This window comes from Brienomyrus brachyistius, chromosome 17 (genome assembly GCF_023856365.1).
Source record: "Brienomyrus brachyistius isolate T26 chromosome 17, BBRACH_0.4, whole genome shotgun sequence".
Classification (NCBI taxonomy): domain Eukaryota; kingdom Metazoa; phylum Chordata; class Actinopteri; order Osteoglossiformes; family Mormyridae; genus Brienomyrus; species Brienomyrus brachyistius.
Window position 1 is genome coordinate 16,109,388 of NC_064549.1, and position 20,060 is coordinate 16,129,447.

Sequence of the window (20,060 nt, forward strand, 5' to 3'; positions counted from 1 at the left end):
CTTCTCCTCCTGGTAAATATTGCCCTGTTGCCCAGATTATTTGTAGCTATATAAAATCTTTAATTGTCTCCTTCACATCTACATGTATGTAAGAGTTTAATACGTTGTAAATAGTCTGTAGGATTTGCAATCTAACGCAGGACTTTTGAGGTAGCTAATTTTAGGTTTATAATGGAATAATAGAGATTTGCCGTAAGATTGCGTACGTGAGTGTCATGCCAGATGCGTGACTTGACAGCCCTGAACACACACCCTCGGGACCCAAGGAGAAGTTTCATCAAAGGGTTCAGAATTTTTACCTTCGCCCCTGGATGGAGGTCTTTACCCCCTGGTACTTATTGATTTGTTGCCTAGATTATTTGAAACCGTATAAAATCTTTAATTAGTTGTTTCGTTAATATTTCAGAGCATGAATCTATTATCCATACCTTTGTTTTTAGGTAGATCCATCCATCCATTTTATATCCCCACTTATTGCATATGCAGGGTCGCTAGGGTCCCGAGGATATCCCGAAATAAGGGGGGTGCAGGACAGGACGACAACTCTAATTCATTCCTAGCTTGATTTTGTCATGCAGGAGTAATCCGGTGACCCGGATTAAATATCCATTACAATGTGCGAAATACGGACACGTATTATAGAGTTGGATCTCTGATCTTCAGAGGTATGAGACCAACACGCTTAGCACGGCGCCCCCATTAGACAAAATGCTACCAGTGCTTAAAAATGTGCGCGACAGCGTTTTTAATTAAAATTCTTACATTTACAAGCAACACTCACGTAAATATAGTATATAGGCCTAGAGTCACGAATGTTTAAATGTCCTTAAAAACTGCGTTGCATATCTAATATAGGCAACTTTAGATACCAACTGTAGCAAGTGATGCTTCACAATGAGAAGTGGCAATGGTAATCTAGTAATGTGAAATAAAGGAATAACATTTGTATATTAAGAATTGGTTACTGTGTGTAAAAGGCGGGTGGAGTTTTGTATGCATTACTCTATTTACCTTACCTACCAGTCTGGAGATTCAAGCAGGATATTATTCCGGGTTTGCTTCAGTAACTACCTTTAACAAGACTAATCCAGAAATATATTCTAACGTGAATCTATATAATGTTGATATTCTGCAGTTTTGTATAGATGTTAGCTGCTTGATGACTCTTTACAAAACGTCAAAGGATGCCGTTTGATGGATCACAGTATGAGCCGATGAGTAAACAACAATGTTAATGGATCGTTTCAATATGAAAAAGTTTAGACTTTTTTAACAATTGAAGGCTACTCGGATTGTTAAAAACATATATATATATATTTTTGTATCATTACTGTTGTTCCGTGTCGCATGTATAGTTTCTAATTTAATCCTGTGAGCCTTTTTTTAGTGATTAACCGTGGGTGGGTTTTTGCTTATTTCTATTTGCGCAAACCTAGAGAGTGCAGTAATACTGTTTAGATAAATAGTTTCATGGGGCGCTGAAGGGATTCAAAGGTATAAATATTTTCGAGAAAATGTCGCGGATAAAGGATAGATGTATTTTGCCGCTGCTATACTTCGCTGTTTTGGTGAGTTCATATATATTCTGAGCTAAGTGTAAAGGCTGCGTTACACTCAACATTTTTATTGTGTTTTTTTGGGGCATATTTCAGATGTGTGTTTTTTTCCTGTCCTTTCAAACGAATGCAGAACGCCACTGAATCCATCCATCCTCCTCTCCACAACAAGGTGGAGTTTCTGAATCCACCACATGAACCAGTGTCTGAGTATCTGTTACGGGTCCAGTACTCCTGCTCTGTGTCTGCAGTCGTGCACTTGGAGGCACTTGTGTCAACGGATACCACAACTGCTGCTCCAGTTTTCCAGAGACACTGGTCCTGTGAGCCAGGCTTGACCAGAATTCGAGCTCTGACCTTCCAGCTCCCCGACAGCGTGGTGTACCAAGCAGACTGGCTCATGCTCGATGCAGATTGGCTGTTTGATGTCACGATGCGTGCCTGGATCACTGGGCTTGGAACTCAGAGCTCTTACCAGACCAGTCTGGCCCGTGACCTTGTGCAACTGCAGCCTGTACCCCCATTCAGCCGTCCATTGAAAGAGCACCAACTCTGCCTGCGCTGGGATAAGGATTTGCTGTGGCGTATTCACGGAAAGTCTGTTCCTCAATGTCCAGAAGAACAAGGTATCTTTAAAAATTGATAGCAGGTTATCTATCTATCTATCTATCTATCTATCTATCTATCTATCTATCTATCTATCTATCTATCTGTCTGTCTGTCTGTCTGTCTGTCTGTCTGTCTGTCTGTCTGTCTGTCTGTCTGTCTGTCTGTCTGTCTGTCTGTAAATTTACTGTAAATTAAATGTAATTTACTTTAGATCTTCAAAACATCATCTAATGACATTCCATAAAAAGCGTATCTTCTTCTTAGAGGTGGCCCCTTTCATCTCCTTTCTGTTTGCGTCCACTGGAGAGAACTTTGGCATCACCAGGACTCTGCATCCTTACAGAAACAAGGTCTTAGAACAGCTGAGGTTGAAAACTGTTTCCTCTCCTTGGTAAGATGCACCATGATCTGAGCAGTGAAATCCATAAGTCTCAATAGAATCTAAGGGGCTTTTTGCGATGGTTTTGTCGAGAGAGAACTCTGCAACATTCCTGTGCATCATGTCTCGTTTGCAGGTGTATGATCTCTGCCTGGCTATTCCTCACCCAGCACTGCAAGCATCATCTGTGTGGAGTGCTGCATCATGTGGACTATCAGAAGAACTATTCCACCCCTGCCATTTTTCTTACTAGCTCTGGTAGGTTCAAAAATATATATGTCCTGTTCCGTTTACAGTATGTCCTCTTCGGCTCCATAAGCTTTGTCATGAGATGCGGTCCATGTCGATCGTCCTCAGGCCAGTTCCATATCCAGGTGACTGGGGAGGATGGGAAGTCTGTAGCCTTCCTGGTCAGCTTTCAGATGCCACTGGGCAGGTGGTGTTGCATCCAACTGGCGATCCGTGGGAAATCGGTGAGTGCTGTGGCTTTCAGTCCCCCCCAACCACCCCCCCCCCCCTCCGGTGGTGTGTGGCCTTGTGATTAGTATCTTCTCTCCCTACAGGTTGATGTTGTTATGGTCTGCGTAGATGGGGAACAGCACTCTGTGTATTCTGCTGAGCACAGGTGAGCAAGGGCTTGTCATTTATAACCAAAGCTCCACAGCTGGTTCATGCCGGGAAGCAGGATTGACCTTCTGCACTGACTTTCCTGGGCAGGTTCAAACAAGCTGTGCACCTGGATGACACAGATGGCCATTTCATCTTGGGAGGAAGTCATTATGTGAAAGGCATTGAAGGCTTCTTTGGGCCCTCTCTGTACTATCGCAACAGAATAATTTCATCGGTGAGTGATGGAATTTACATTTCCATCCATCCATCCATCCATCCATCCATCCATCTTTTCTCTATAATCACTTGTCCACTGCAGCATCACAGTGAGTCTGTGCCCTATTTCAGGAAGCACAAGACATGAGACAAAGGGCACCCTGGAAGAGATGTTAACAATAGGCTGCTGAGACATTCATACACTCAATTTCCCAGAACAGGAAGTTTAGTGACATCAATACATAATTTGTTTGGATGGTGAAACCAGACAAGCAGGAAGAAAGCCATGTAAACAGCGGGGTAACACATCAACTCCATACATATTAATGGAGCTAAATGAGTTCTATTCTAAGCTTTCCGCTCAAGCATAACATATCAGCAAATGTCTGTTTTCTCTGCTTGTCATTGTAGTCGAAGATTGCTGTTCCGGAACTGATTAGGGAAATTAATTTGACAGGATGGTTTGAGTCTTGTCAGCTGTTTCAGAAAGAGCTTTATGTGAAAATGACAAGATACTCACAGAAAGCCAGACAATCTGGTAAGTCCCTATAAGTGTGATAGACCATTTAATCAGTCTTACTTTTATCCCCCAGCATTATTTTCAACAAGATGATAGGAAACCAAATAAAACTGACTAATAAATAAGTTCACCAGGTGGCACTAAAGTTAAAATATGTCAAGTGGCTTGTTATGTTTGAAACAAAATAGTGTTGGTTTTAGACTGTAAGGTTGACTGCCCAGGCATAAAACTTACAGCTGAATCTGCACAGATCATTTATCACTGATAAGTTATTTGTCCTTATCTTTTCTGTTTATTCAGCGAGAGTTATGGATACCTACAGTATTTGGGCATTCCAAGAAATCCCTCCACCTGCAATGTCACATTGTGAGCTGTGGGAGGCGCCACCCACCTCCCAGAGACGCCCTGCTGTCCGACTTGCACAGATTCTAGCAACCAAACATGGTCACACAATTCATTGAATTTTATTATCGTTGTATTTCATTTAATTTCGCATGTTTTGATATTAGCCAGATTTTAGTTGCTCCTCTCTGAGCCATCACTCACATTTTCAAGTGTGTCTCGTTGCGATCCTGGGGAAGGCATGGCTGGATGTCCAACTGGGCCCACATCCAACCTGGCCTACCGTATGTCACCTCACAAGCCTGTCCACCATGCTGTTTGCTCAACAAGCACTTTGCAGAGCTAGAGGTTGCAGAGCACATAGACGGTACCACAACCGCGTTCCTAGCCAGCTACTAACTTGCCTCCCTGAAGTTGGAAACCCTTAAGTGCACTGAGCATAATATCTGATGATGTGCAAAGTCTTTAAAGCCCTGTTTACACCTGATTTTAAAATGCGCTTTGAGTGATCAAATCAGTAGACAGCCAAGATATATTGCCGTTTACACCCAAACCTATTGTGCGTCTCCATGGTTATTGTAACGCGTATTGTAACGTGGTTTGAGTGATCAGATCACAATGTGTCTTGGTGGTCGTTTACACTTGTATTTAGCGCTGTCCATTTTAAAACAAGGCCTTTAAAGTTGTAAACTTCACAGAGACTATTATCGGCAAGAAGTTATAGTGGTAGTTAGTTGGATAGACAGTTAGCTAACCGGTGGAAATATTTGACTAGTAGCAAAACAACCACATAATACCACACTTGTCCCACAGTTAAATATTTGTGCATTTAATTAGGGGCATTTGTGTATTTAGCAGAAACACTGACAACTAAATAGGAAATAGCTCTGTAATTATACTGGGATACAAACCAAGGAGTATTGTACTTTCTATTTATATATAGCCGTAGAAAAGTTTGAGACCACGGCACAATTTTTTGTCTTAGTCATTTATCAGTTTATGGGTGTGTGTCTGTGAATCACCTTGTTCTTGTGTTCTGCTGTCTTGGAAATTTGGAACCTGGAAGCGACCTGCTGCTCAGTGCAACCTTTGGCCAGCAGAACCTTGATTAAACCAGGATTTAAAAATGCAGATTTGTTTAAAATATACAGTGGTCTCTTATTTTTTCCCACGGCTGCAAATTAGCCGGGTTTGATGTCCAACCACACCTTCCCCCGGGTTGCAGCGAAAGGCTTCTCCGCATTTTAGATTAGAATGTGGTTTTCTTTTTATTGTATGTTTAGGGGCCGAAAGACTTAAGCTGAAATCAGTGGGTAAGGTGCTTTACTCCAGAGCTCTTCGCAAGCTGACCCAGGAAAGACCACCTTTCAGTGTCAGAGGGGTCATGCCCCTCCTGCTACAGGCTGGCTGTCTGGGTGACATGAGAGCCCTGTTCTTATCATCAGTGCTCTACAACAGTGGTCTTGGTGTCAAGAGGCAACCCAAGAAGGTGACTGTGTTTGTGTACATACCATTTTCATGGGTGTATACACCCAACGCAATAACCGTATGAAATAACATTGATCTGTAAGTGGATTTGCACAACATTTATCCTGAGTATATATGAAAATACCTTAGAGCAGGATGTTTAAGCATCAGCATCATTCTGCGATTTTAAATGAATAACTTTAGGTTAAGATCTTTACAAGAGTAGGATCTGTTTCATTTGAGCCTCTTGGATGTTTTTAGCTATTATCCTATTATTGGATCTAGGAGCAAAAAGCATAATATAAAGTCCCCATGAACACAAAGCTGCAAATTGGGCTTCGAGAGCTTTGCTGGCCAACAGGCTTTTCACTCTCCACACGTGGCTGGTTCTTCACACACAGGCCAGACTGCTGAGCCTCTTGGCCGCACAGCAGGACTGGAGACTGGCGCTGCTGCAGCTCGGTCACCTGCATCACCTGGGAGAGCAGGACGTCCCTGCGGACGCGGCCCAAGCCTATGCCTACTACTCCAACATAGCTGCTCAGACGGCAATCGACAGGCAGAACCCCTCAGCGAAGCAGGTGGGGCTCCGTCTGTGGAATTACCTCTGCAGTAGATCATTAAGATTTATATCTAGTTTTTGGATCAAACAGTTTTATCGAAAACTGGATTATTCCAACAAGATTTTCTTTTTTTTTTGCCTGAAAACAATATTGGAAAACTTTATGGAAATATAGTTGTCTGAATCACTTATGTATTTATTTGAGAATTAAATAGCAATGAACAAATAATGAATTTCTTTCAGTTCCCAGACACTTATAGTTTAGTTTAGTTTTATTATTTGTCATATGCAAGTCAGCACAGGGCAAACATTACAATGAAATGTGCTTGACGAGAATCAACAAGTCTCAGCAATATAGTGTAAAGAAGTACTGAGCTGGGGGGGGGGGGGTAGGGGCAGCCTTACTGCACATGAAATAAAGTGACAAGAGTTAGCAGCAGTACAATTGTTAGCGATTTAAGGTGGCAGTCAAGTAACAGTATTGCACAGAGTAAGAGTTTTTTTACTTTTATTTTTTTTTATAATAATAAAAATGAAAATGAAGTGCAAAGTGTACCCGAGTCTGTACTGTATTATAGTGGAGATACTGAGATTTCTATAAGATCCTGCAGAGATCTTTATTTTATATTTAACTGAACCTGGACTGATGATTTCTCATGATAAGCATCTCTTACCTTTGTCCCATCTTTGTGTTGCGGTATCCAATTTGCATTTAGGAGATGCAACAGAAAACCAGAGATCTTACCAAAAGTTATTTAATGGTTCCGGTCTCATCTCTCCCTTGCAGAAATTTGTGGAGTCGATTCACCTGAGTGACGAGGACATGCTGAAGCTCCAGACGAGTGAAGACGATGACCTCTTCCTGTGGCTCAAACACCAGGCACGCAGAGGAGTAGCAGAGGCTGAGGTACTGATGTCAGCTCACTCTGTTTATCATGTATGCTAGAGATAGAGAGGAGACTTCAATGCGTTTGCTTGGCCAGAAAGTTGGCAACATTGCTATAGAATAAACCCAAGACAATAAATCTAATCATGTGAATTATGTTTTAGTTACTTTGACTTGTAATTCATTGTGTACATTGGGCTCACCCAATGTTTGGCTAATTTTATGGGATCCCTACTCGATAAGCACCAGCTACAATTTATTTTAATTAATGGTTAAAATGACTCAAGTAATATTTATGTCATCTTTTGAAACATATTCACTGACTGTTCGCAAGGTCACATCCTGAAATAAACAACCATTGAGACTGTGAGTTTGGCAGGCTGCAGCACAGCCTGAGTCAGCATCAGCAGTACGCTGTTTCTGGAAGATTTCAATTCCCTGACTGCAGCAAGCAGTGGGCCGGATGCTGTTCTGGGGCCAGCAGGGAGTGTCCCCCAACCTTCAGGCCGCCGTGAAGCACTACGAGCGGGGGGCGGTACAGCTGGAAGACACGGTGTCCATGTACGACTACGCCATCGTGCTTCTGAAGGTGAGGTTCCCTACGTGTGGTGCCAAGGACCCCTGTGCTCCTCAGCTTAGACAAAAGGAGACACAGAGCCACCTCTAAGTCACTAATGAAATGTGGATGGAATATTTTTCTGTAGGGTCAAGGAGTGAAGCAGGACATCCCCAGGGCAGTGAGCTTTCTGAAGAAGGCAGCTGAACGGGTAAAAGTGATGCATCTGGTTTGGGGGCGTAACCAGACCTTGTTCAATGGGGTGGACAGACTGGGGTGGCAATGGGGTAACATTTAATATTTAGCCATCTGGGCTGAGGTGTGGTGGGGGAGTTTGGTACATTTGCCAGTCGTGAGGCTTATCCATTGATCATTTTGTGATTCGGTTGGAGACACGCCACTGTCGACTCACCCACATGTCGACTCACCCACATGTCGACTCACCCACATGTCGACTCACCCACATGTCGGGCAGGGCTGGCTAAACAGGATTAAATTCTCTATATCTTGTTTTGTTTTTTTTTTTGGTGAGGGGTGGCAACTGTGGTGGCCACATATTTATGGGGGGAGGCATGGTCACCTTTGGGCACCCCTTTCTTGTCATCAGCTGTTTGGCCATATAAAATGCAAGAGTTTGTTTTTCTTTAAACATATTGCAAGTAATTGCTCCTTAGTGGAGCAGAGGCACGTCACATGTTTAATTAATACATTAATTAATACAGAAACCAATAAATGAACAATCCATCAATCTAAACCCTTGGCTGCCTTGTCAAGGCCGAATGTTATTCTACTTAAATATTCTACTTCACAACTAGTCGTCCATTTTTGGAGCTTTGCCTTTTGAAACTGCCATACATCTCACAAGCTAGTGAAGAGATTCAGATTCAAGAGATTTAAAACCTTATTGTCATTGTACTAGTACAAGATTATGCAGATTAAAATAATTATATTTTATATTCAATATAAAGTATATAATTTATATGAGTAATTACAGCATCTAACATTAGAATATCCAAAATGAGAATATCTGGTACCACTTTACAATATGGCTTATCAAGGGGTTATCAATAGTTTATAATGCGGTTATTAATTATGCTGTAACGATTTGTAAATAATCAATAGACAATTATAAAATTATATCATAGTTTTAAAATGATTTTTTTCTGAGTTGCTGCCATGTATATAGTGGTAAAAGTGAGCGTTATTGTACATTAATATTGAACATCCAAAACAAATATAATCAATAGAGTTTTGTGAAGGACAGTTACAAGCTGCTCTGCTACATGCTTCCTTATGTTGACTGTAGCACTATAGCTGATTAAGCAGTGACATTTGGCCTGGGTCATGTGATGCTAAGTTTAAGTGAAATCTCTTGGAGGACTTTGTGGCAGCCATCAACGCCCTCGGCTGGTACTACGAGCACTACAAGAAGGACTATGCTAGAGCGGTGGAGCTGTGGGAGCGGGCCGATGGTCTGGGGAGCCCTGAAGCTGCCATGAACCTTGGGGTCATGTATTCCCAAGGTCATTATCCCGGGAAACTGCCTGACAAGGTCAGCAATCATCAGCTGCATCCCACTGGCCTTTAATAGGGCGGTTGGACTGCTGCTTCATCAAAATTGTCCACATTGGTCATTCTGTTTTATCAAAGTTATAGAAAATCCTCACAATACAAGGGCAGTCCTGAGTCATTGGAGCATTCGATTGTTTTTCTTGTCTGTTCTGACTGCGGCGTCCAGATCTATTCATTTTGTCTTGCCCCACCGCAGTTCACAGCGTACACTTACTACTTAAAGTCTGCCGAGAGGAGAAGCATTGACGGTGCGATCCAATTGGCTGAGGTGTGGATCAGAGGGATTCCCGGTCAGGTCAACAGGCTCCCAGTGAATGCAGTCCTGTAAGAAGTGACTCAGAGTCATCATTACCTGTCTGTCTGTTAAACTGTGCATTTGATCTTTTGAGACATTATAAATTGCTAATCATTTTATAAGGAGTGAATGTATTTCCTTTAAAGCTCTGAAAAGTTCTTTATCCAATGTCAGGTGGACAAAATGGGTAGCTGAGCAGAATGGGTACCTGGGGACGCTGCTGAGGACGGGCCTGGATGCTTACCTCCGTCAGGACTGGTAACTGGAACTGACTCATCCTTCTGTGCTCAGCATAGAACAATGTTTTTCAGCCAGATCCTGGGGACCCCCCAGACGGTCCATGTTTTTACTGCCTCCCGGCTCCCTGCCAGAGCCCACACTTTCACTACCAGGAGTTTGCAGGCAGCAAAACATGGAGTGTGGCAGGTCCCCGAGGACTGGGTTAAGAAACACTGCCATAGAAACACAGCAGCTAATAACCCTCCACAGATCGTCTTTTACTGCTTCTGGAGATTACAGAAATCCCTTAAAGATATCAGTGAGGGATTGTGCTATAGTTACATAACTGCTATTACTCATTACTGTTGTGTCTTAAAGTAAAACTGTCCAGTTTGCTAAATCCATGGCCATGTAAAAAGCACTCATTCTAAAGTGAGTGTAAATGGCCTGGATGGATCCAGCAATGAACAGAGAATAAAGGTATAACTGGCTTCCCTCCCAGGCCTTCTGCACTTGTCTGGTTCCTGATGGCTGCTGAATCAGGGTTTGCCACAGCCCAGTTCAACGTGGCTTATCTCTGCGAGCACAATCCTGTGAGTTTGCAAAAATGTTCGAAGAATAACGCTTTTGTCATCCTAAAACCTTACAGTGAATTTGTTTCTTTCATAGGGTCCATAGTGTAATAAAACGTACACTTCTGAATATTACTATGTTTTGTGTTTAGATGATTGAATGTGAGTTGTGATATTATAGAAATACTGTAGGTATATCCTGATTGTACAGGGAAGCTTCTTGGATGAAGATTTTGTGACAGAGTGCATGTGGCGATACTACAACCTTTCCATTCAAGCTCAGGAACCTGCACCTTATGGTATATTCCAGCATTATCATGCTAAGTCTGGCGATACATATGCGCCTTTGTGAGGGTTTGTTCTGTCACGCTCTCATGAGGCCTCCTGCTTCCCTCAGCCCTGTTAAAGATGGGCGACCTGATGTACGATGGCCACGCGCGAAGGCAAAGAGATGTGACCGCAGCTGCTCACCTGTACAAAAGGGCGGCGCTCAAGAGCCACCCGCAGGTATGGCTGCTCCTGCAGCTCCACAGATACCAGGTCCCCTCTGCTTGAATCCAGCGGTCCTGGTTTATTGACCAGTTTATTGTTTATTTAAACAAGAGCGTAGGTTTGATTTCACCATCGGTAGGGACTAAATCAGCCTCGAACCCCCCACCCCCCTAAACACACAGTACTCCCACAAGATTAGTATGGACATGTCCCTAAATAAGTAAATCCTTTATTTGCTGCATGTACAAGTGCACTGGAATTCTTCTTTTTGCCTACGCTCATCATTTTCTCTATAGCTCGGGGGTCACAGCACAGGGTCAGCCAGCGTTGCGGGCCCCCTGGGGCTGGGGATTAAGGGCCTTGCATAAGGGCCCATGGACATGTGACTGTTTTTGCTGAGCCACTCATCACCTGCTATGCACGGCCAAATCTACGTCCTCATATTTAAACTTCTGGTCACCCCCAGGGCTGGTACAGTCTTGGCCTACTTGTCCAGGATGGGGTGCTGCTGCCGGGCTCCCTGTTGGCTGAGCTGGACCTCTGGGAGCTCCATGGAGCTGACAACCACACAGTGCTCAGCACATTTTACCAGAGGCAAGTACAGCCTGCTCCTTGACTGCTTGCACTGTCTGGTCACTTGTGGGTGGATGAAGCCTCGTGGTAGAATGTACCTCCGCTGATTTCAGCTCTTTGAGTGTTGATATGTCTTGGATATACATCACAAGTTCCAGGGTTTCTAAAAGTTGTTGATGAAACAGCCCTAATGCTAAACCTTTTAGTTGCCGGTCCTTGCAGTTCCACTGTGAGATTATATAACACGCTTGCTCTCAGTTTACCACTTAATGCTATTTCACATTCACTATTAAACACTTCATAGTCTCGGTTAATACTGTCTCTTTTGTTCATCACAACAACAATGTATATTTGAAACATAAGCATGTGTACAAGAAAAACATCCAACAAAGCAAATGTGATTTTTTTTTAAAAAAGATACAAGCAGGTGAAGAAGTCATGAGCACTACCAAAATATTTACATTAAGGTACAGTAGATGGCAATATAAGGCACCTCATTGGGTACCTGTGCCACATTTCCTACTGCGGTGGTTTTTTAGGGTATGTCATTCTCTGAATACACACTATAGAGTGCATATATGTATATGAAGTGCTAGTTAACCCAGGTTACTTTTAAATGGTCATGCTGCGAAGCTCTGTTTATGCAGATTGCTATACTAAGATTGTAAACTTGTACTACTGCTGGAATGAATGATTTCATGAAATGTTTTTGCTAGTGGGGAGGCATGGTGGTGCAGTGGTTAGCACTGTTGCCTCACACCTCTGGGACCCGGGTTCGAGTCTCCGCCTGGGTCACATGTATGTGGAGTTTGCATGTTCTCTCCATGTCATCGTGGGGTTTCCTCCGGGTACTCCGGTTTCCCCCCACAGTCCGAAAACATGCTGAGGCTTATTGGACTTGCTAAATTGCCCGTAGGTGTGCATGCGTGAGTGAATGGTGTGTGAGTGTGCCCTGCGATGGGCTGGCCACCCATCCTGGGTTGTTTCCTGCCTCGTGCCCATTGCTTCTGGGATAGGCGCCCCCGCAACCCAGTAGGATAAGCAGTTTGGAAAATGGATGGATTGATGGGTTTTTGCTACCATATGTGAAAACACACTTTATTTTTGTGGTGATTGAATTAGGCTAGTGTTTCCCAATACGGTCCTTGGGGACTCGGTCGCTCGATGCTTTTGCTCCCTCCCTCAAGGGCCGGATTGGGAAACACTGAATTAGACTGTTGTCTATACTATGTGTATGTACTTTCCTCGCTGAGATTAATGTGTGACACGGTCCCTCGCCGTGCACTTGCCTGACAGCCCTGGTTTAACAGCTTGGGTGGCCATTGTACAGGTGCAGAGACCACTCAGACACTGAGGCTTACCTGCCCTGCAGCTTTGCCCTGATCCATGCTCATCTGCTGTCTGCCTGGAAGCTCCACAGCTCCACCATGATGGTTAGTGTCCAGTGTGTTCTGTTGTACTCATTCAATGCTTCATTGAAACCGCATATGGAGAATAACCCTCTATCTTTAACTTATGCTTGAGTTTTCGGATGATTAATACTGCATGCACTGCATATATCCATATATGGCTAAAGAGTCAGGCCTTGGCCCTGCTTTTCAGCTTTTCAGCACTGTTACCATGGCTGTCGCCTCTCTTCTGGTGCTCCTGCTCCACCTCGGAAGGCCTTTGACGAGGCCTGAGGATCACACAGCGAATGGGGAGCCAGCAGGGAACATGGCTGCTTTGTGATTGGTTGCTATCAAACTCCCTTCAGATGAGAATGGGGAGGGGGGGCATGGTTCATTAAATAATTTACCCAGTTTAATCTCTGTCTGACAGTGGTGGAGGAGCTTGAAGGTTCTGGTTTGCTTCTTTATTTTATACATATACTGGCAATATTTACATTAGCCACAGCTTTGGCTTCGGTTTTTATTTAAAGGTTCTGGGAGCAGTTTGTTTCATGTCATTAAAAGTTTATGACCAAAATAGTGGACAGCTCATTTTCAAATCAACGTTTTCATAATTAACAATATTTTCATTCAATAATTTAATTTATTGAATTTAACTTGTTGCCTTGATCTGTACCACCAGCCATCTTACATGGCTTACAAGCGGAAGCAATTCGGGTGAATGGATATACATGCACCAAACTCCACAGCCTGGTCATACAGGGCGGTGTTTGATGACAAATAAAAAAACACATCCACTGTCAAGTATACAAGAAGATTTCAGTATAAGAAACAAACTTCCACCACAAATGTGGGTCTGGTCTTATACATCATTTCTGCATGCTGATCGGTGTTACTTACATTTTTAGGCATGCTGTTGTCTATACTATGTAGCTGTACTTTCCTTGCTGAGCTTCGTAATTCCGTGTGAATGGATATTGTGTACAGATCTGAAAAGAACAACAGATGACAATGAAGAAAAAGTGCATTACTGAAATAAAAGGCGGTTGTGTCAATGCGGAGGATTTGGTAACGTCTCAGATTTAGTATGTCAGAACGTGAATGAGATTCTCTCTGCACTTCAAAGGGAAATGAACAGCTAGTTTCAGCTCCACAGAGGGTTGTATCCCTCAGGATCTCCATACCGTTGGTAATAAGTCACCGCGATGCCCTCAGGGCTGCTCCTGGGTACCGGCTTGAACCTGCGGCCTGTGCCCTGGGGCCTCATAAGCAGAGTGTAACTCCCAGGCGGAGACTCGAACCCGGGTCCCAGAGGTGTGAGGAGACCACTGCACCACCATCCCGCCTAATAATAATAATAATAATAATAATAATAATAATAATAGATTTTGCTGAGTGAAAATTTGGACAGATGTGGAAAATCTGGACCTCTGATACAATTTAAACACTGGATTTATATAATGCGCCTGAATGAATATACTGTACATGCAGAACTACCTGTAGTGTACAGTGGTAGCTACAGTGTGAACGTGCCGTAAGGCACTATAGACCTTCCATGACGTGTTTCGAGATACACTGTCATAAAGCACAAACCAGAAATGCAAGAAAAATAGTCTAAGAAATGAGCAAAATTAGCAATTATTTTCAATTTCTTAAAGCTTTTTGAATTGCTTAGAGAAACACATACTTACACACATACACACACACACACATAAATATGTTCATATTCAAAATTAAAATGTTATCAACTGCAGGTGAGGCACAGTATGTTGGCACAGTGGTTAGTATTGTTACTCTGTACCTCTGGGACCAGAGTTTGAGTCTCCCCCATGGCTCCATGTGTGTGCAGTTTGCATGTTCTCCCCGTGTCATTGTGGGGTTCCCTCATGGTACTCTAGTCCCCCCACAACAGTCCAAAAACATGCTGAGGTTAACTGACCGGTTCCCTGGTCCCCATAACTATTTTATAGTCAGTGACTGCTCTGAAAAAAATAAAAATGTTACATTTTGTATCTAAAATGTTGTATTTTGTTTGGTTACTTATGTTTATGGTTAGGGCTGGGTAGGGGTTAAAGTTGTCATAGTTAGCATTAGCATTTTTCCTATAGAAGTGAATGAGCGGTCCCCATAAGGATAGGTATACCCGACATGCGTGTATGTGTGTGCCTGTGAATGGTGTATGCCCTGCGATGGGTTGATTCCCCATCCTGGGTTGTTTGCTCTGGACTCCCTGTGATTCTGAATAGGATAAGCTGTTACAGAAAATGGATGGATGGACTGCAGGTGAGCCATGGATGAGAGTGTGGAGAAATGCCCCATCTGTTTGAGCGTTTTTGGCCAGCAGCCGGTGGCCATGCCTGATAAGTGTGTCCATTACTTCTGCCTGGAGGGGTCCAAGGTGACCTTTCCTTTCGCAACCCTCCCTTAGGGTTCCCCAGTAAACAGTTCAATGAGGGAACATGACAGGCTGGGTTTGCAGGGCGTGTTTATGAAGGGATTTTTCACACGTCGGAAGAACGGCCATGTTAGTGAGAACTTCGGATGGATGGATGGATGGATGGGCACAATGTTCTTGCAACTTATTTGTAAAATGGCGTTGTGTTTTGGGGGTGCCCTTGTGTTTTTTTGTCTTTGTCTTGTGGGAACGGATCTTAAGATGGCTAAACTTGTCCACAGACACACAGAGGACTGTTATGTGGCTCCTCTCTGTTTCTCTAGAATTTCAACTCATTTTCGGTGAACTGGATCATATTCAAGAGAATCTCCCAGCGTCTGGTAGCATCCGGTATGAAGTGTTTCCAGCCTTCTTTTGTCTTCTTTTCTCTTCTCCATTCTTTCAAGTCTGGCTTTCGGCACCGTGGTGATATTATGCTGCAGGCTTTTTGGCATTTGTATAAAATAAGGGCGCCGACCCACAGACTGATTCGGTGGTTGAGTTGAATACCGCCAGCAGCACCGCCTCCCTTTCCATCTACACACACCCAATTGACCTGGAAGTTCTTGACAAAGGGTATGTGGTGGGCCGTTGAGACGGGTGCATTTGGCATGCTGGCTGTGTTCAGTGCTCTGACATTTGTGTCATTCTAAAGGGACGAGATGGGACCATCTCATCAGCCGGACCCCAGGAGGCTCAGGTCCTCCCGCTCCGCTTAGCGCTCCCCCCAGGCCGCGATGCGGGCCTTACCCACCAGCCTTCACAGGTGAGCCTCTTGCTCTCCCTGTACACTGGCCTGCCCTTTAACCTGGTGCTGTCAGGGTCGATGACAATGAGTACAAGTCAAGGATGTATGAGAAGGCGAGATGTATGGTGATGTTCCTTGAATTTTGTGGGCAAGAGCTCAGTTTGGTGGTGGCAGTGGCCGTCCCCATGGATGATCTGCTAGGCAGCATCCTGACCAATCACAGCATCCTGATGATGGCCAGCTGTGATGCAGTCAACAGGAATGGCTCTCTCACATATCCCAGTATCGGGGCATTGCCAAGTTTGGGATCAAGTGGCTTAAACTCAAGCTGGGAGGTGGGGCTCCCAGCCGGGCTGTTGCCTCCATTCAGCCTTTCACGGCCCTTCAATACCAATACATTCAGCCCCCAAGAGCCATCCTACTCTACCTGGGGGCGGGGTCTCACATCCCCCTCAGTTGTAGCAGCCAGGGCATGAATGGTCTCGCCACATTGAGGCAAGGTGATGGGCAGGATTTCGAGGGTCAGGAAGCCCCTGCCAAAGTTAGACGCCCGCTACTCTTGGGCCAGTGGCCTGTACTACAAAGTGGGGTTACTGGCTTATTGGGGTAATTTGTCGGATTTAAGGTACCATAGTTTAAATGGACTTACATGGACATATTCGTTCACTTATATTTTGCCCAGACTACCTTAAATCCAACAAGTTACCCCGATAAACCAGTAACCCCACTTCATAGTACAGGCCACAGGTTATCACTGGGTGTCGACATAGAGCAAACTCGCAACCTGAAGGGGAAGAGGAGCAGCTGTCCTGACTTCAGTCAGGGAACCAGAGTTGAGAGCAGGCCACACTTCTCCAACTTAGGGAGGCTTTTCATAAATGAATGTGCCTGTAACACTGATAATGAAGTGAAGGTGGTGGAAGTTTGTCCTGGAGAGAGGGGGGGCTGGGCTGTTTGCAGTTTGCTACAGGCAAGTACTGGTGTAATAATGAATATGTTGGGAGACTGATGCATCCTGTCCAATTTAAATTATCTGCAGAAGCATCTCTGAGCTGTGAATCGGTGGATGGTAAGTAAGCCAAGCAGACATCAGCCCCCTTTTTAATTTAGAGATCATTGTTGCTACACAATGCACGACAAGGAAATGCATCTTCTGCATTAAACTCACATGTGACGTCATGACATAGCAGGGGGCAGCTAATTCAGCACCCAGGGAGCAGTGTTTGGGGGTGGTACCTTGCTCAGGATACCTCAGTGGTGCCTTGCTGGTCAGGAATTTGAACCTGCAATCTTTCAATTACAAGTGCGCTTCCCTAACCCACCACATTTTCGTAAAGCTTTCACATGTTAGATTGCTGCACAGTAGCGACAAAGTATCCAGGAAGCCCATTAGATCCAAACAAGCTTTGAATCTGGTATGGCATTATCACAGGACCTCCCAGAAGGCACTGATCTCCTGTGCTGCTCTGATCGGTGATGTGTAAGGAAGTTTGCTTGCATCCATGTGACGGCAAGGATCATTCACCTCCTGCTCCCTCTGTAACAGTTTTTCTCTCACCTCTGAGATTCCCTTCTGACCACAGGACCTCAGTCATGGTCAGTGGTTTCCAGGCCAGGCCCTCGACAGACTCTGTGCATGTCCTTTCAGAATATAACCCTGCTTTGATGCTTTGTGACGATCAGTGATATCTGTTAATAGCTGACTACCTCTGTTCTTTACAAAAAAACATTTGTACTGAATAAACATTGATATTACACATAATCAAAATATGCTTTTCATTACCAAAAATATACTTTGCAATTTAAATTACAACCAACAATTCCTTCAAAGTCAAGAAAATTCCTGATTAAAACAATACTGGGCTCCCACTGATGAAATCAAGAACAGGGACAGATTCATGAATGTTTTGTTGCAAATTACTAAATGACAGGAGGTGGCGCTAAAGGAGCAAAGGAATAAGCTTTCACAGGGAACACATTTAACTGAAAAAAAAAATACACCGGTAAGAAACCACTCTCCGTCTGATACCCAGGAGGTTTAATCTTTTAACAATACAAACTCAAAACACTTTACAGTTTAGTCATCTTGGGAAATTCCCAGGTCTTTGGAGGCCCAAATGAAATCGGTGCACCTGCAAGAACGCATATGCTTCACTGGGCCTTGGGGCACCAGAAACCTTCTCAATGCATTTACAAAGCAGGAAGTGTCCAAGGACTCAATGACCTCAATGTGTGTCGCTGTAACACACCTCTTACTCTCAGCATGGCCTCCCCTCATGCAGTGCGCTGATACAGACCTGGGCCCAGACACATCAATGCTAACATTAGTGAAGGACTGCTTCATGCTGAGCCCGTTCAGTGGCAGATTGGCAATTTTCTGAACTTCACACTTTTTTCTAAGCTTTTGGCATGTGATGCATTCAAAAATCAGTCTATTCGCACATCTCAGCCACCCTTTGATCTAGTAAGCGGCAGGTCGGACAGCTTCCTCAGTGAAGTGATGTCCCTGGCATTTTGTCTGCTTGTGACAGTGATGTCATAAGAGGGTCATTCCATGATGTTTTTTTTATTTAATTCTAAGTCTGTTTCAGCAAGATGCCATCCAGCCCTCAACAGCCCATTCTGGTCAATGAAAGGATCAAGGGACCAAAGTGGGCTGCTCTTTGGAATGTTTGCTTTAGATGAGAGGCACTGTGGGTCTTTCTTACAGGCCTCACATATCATAGGATCTCAGGATCTTTTCCTGGATTCAGAGCTCGAATGTCTGCTCAGCAGGTGGCATGTCTTCAGGCCGAGACAAGAATGCTGGTTGAGTGAACCATGTTCTCAGATGGTCTGCTAGAATAGACTGTGTTGCAATGCCTGCAGGATTCCTTTGGGTGTGTACAAATTTGGCACCGTTATGGCAGTGTGCTTTACCTGATTCTTAATATATACATAAAGCCTCCTTTTCGCATTTTAAATGTGCTTGAGCATTGTCTTGCTTTCTGTGAAGAAGGTGACTGCATTAAACATAAAGTCTATTTCAGAGGTAATGACATTTCTACCTTCCACACCAGCTCAAACTCCTTTCCCACCAGAGAGGTTACAATCCATGTTATTAAAGCGAGATTTGGTGGCTGACAATCAATCCACTGAGGCCCCTGCTTAGACTGCCACCCAGCCTCTCTTGTACCCGACCCCCACATTCCCCCCTGCCCACAGGAGGGCAGACCCATGTATTTGCTTCAGGCTATGCCCAGCCAGGCCCCATAGGTAGTGACTCGGCCACCAGGCACTAGCCAGCGAGCTCCTCCCTCCAAGTCTAGCTTTGCTTGAGAACAGTCCTGTGTAGCATTTTCCAGTAGCGTCCAGTTTCCAAATAGGCAACCACAGCAGAGGCCAAACGTTTGGAGAATATTATATTATCATCCATCAATGATACCACATTTACACAATGTCTGCTAGGTACTAATTTCAGGAGACTTCCTCTGAAGGTGGAGGTGGATCTACTTCTGACTCACCTCCATCCATACCTTCCATTTATTATGAAGCAACTTTGCAATTAACAGCATGGAATAGTGCTTAAGGCTAAGCATGCATGACCCTAAAGTTGATGTCTGAAGTTGCAGGGAAATTTACTTATTTTATTTGTATTTATTTATTGCAGTTCTTATTGGGGAAAGATATGCTGAATTATTTGGGTATGATACCCAGCTAAATGTGAAATTCATTCGTTAATATAACTTAAATTATTGATAAGGTTGATTAGGATGAAAGTGACAGTTAAGCAACAGAATGTGTCTGAATGGTCTTGGATGGACTTGATGTCTTTAGCTGCATAAAATGCAAATGAAGCATATTTTCTTGATTGTTTTACAGCCACTATTAATTATTTGCTGAAAATATCACTTTTAAGTTCATGTTTATCTTGGAAGAGCTTTACTTTGTAGAGTCAACAATATCTATGTCATACCTCCACACCTGAGTGTGTCCTCCTTTCTGACCTCATCATCAGTCATCTTCCCCATGGAGATCCGCAGTGTGCTAGCAAGACGTAGGTCAGCATACACTGCATCAGCA

General features: G+C 43.9%; 1 protein-coding gene across 2 annotated transcripts; it reads left to right on the forward strand.

Moving 5' to 3' along the window:
• Positions 1-1,072: 1,072 nt before the first annotated feature.
• Positions 1,073-17,719, forward strand: LOC125712020 (protein sel-1 homolog 3). Of its 2 annotated transcripts, XM_048981606.1 has the most exons (24): positions 1,073-1,568; positions 1,690-2,182; positions 2,430-2,556; positions 2,681-2,802; positions 2,902-3,017; positions 3,108-3,169; positions 3,262-3,388; positions 3,781-3,907; positions 4,190-4,333; positions 5,515-5,720; positions 6,100-6,279; positions 7,048-7,167; positions 7,595-7,735; positions 7,851-7,913; positions 9,081-9,254; positions 9,471-9,598; positions 9,744-9,827; positions 10,291-10,381; positions 10,572-10,659; positions 10,758-10,867; positions 11,319-11,446; positions 12,756-12,858; positions 15,906-16,016; positions 17,038-17,719. In XM_048981606.1, exons 1-24 carry the CDS (start codon positions 1,515-1,517, stop codon positions 17,047-17,049), a joined length of 3,111 nt encoding a protein of 1,036 aa, XP_048837563.1. In that variant the 5' UTR covers positions 1,073-1,514; the 3' UTR covers positions 17,050-17,719. The 2 variants fall into 2 exon arrangements, with proteins under 2 accessions (XP_048837563.1, XP_048837562.1); XM_048981605.1 differs by lacking the exons at positions 15,906-16,016; positions 17,038-17,719 and adding an exon at positions 13,028-13,393.
• Positions 17,720-20,060: the final 2,341 nt, after the last annotated feature.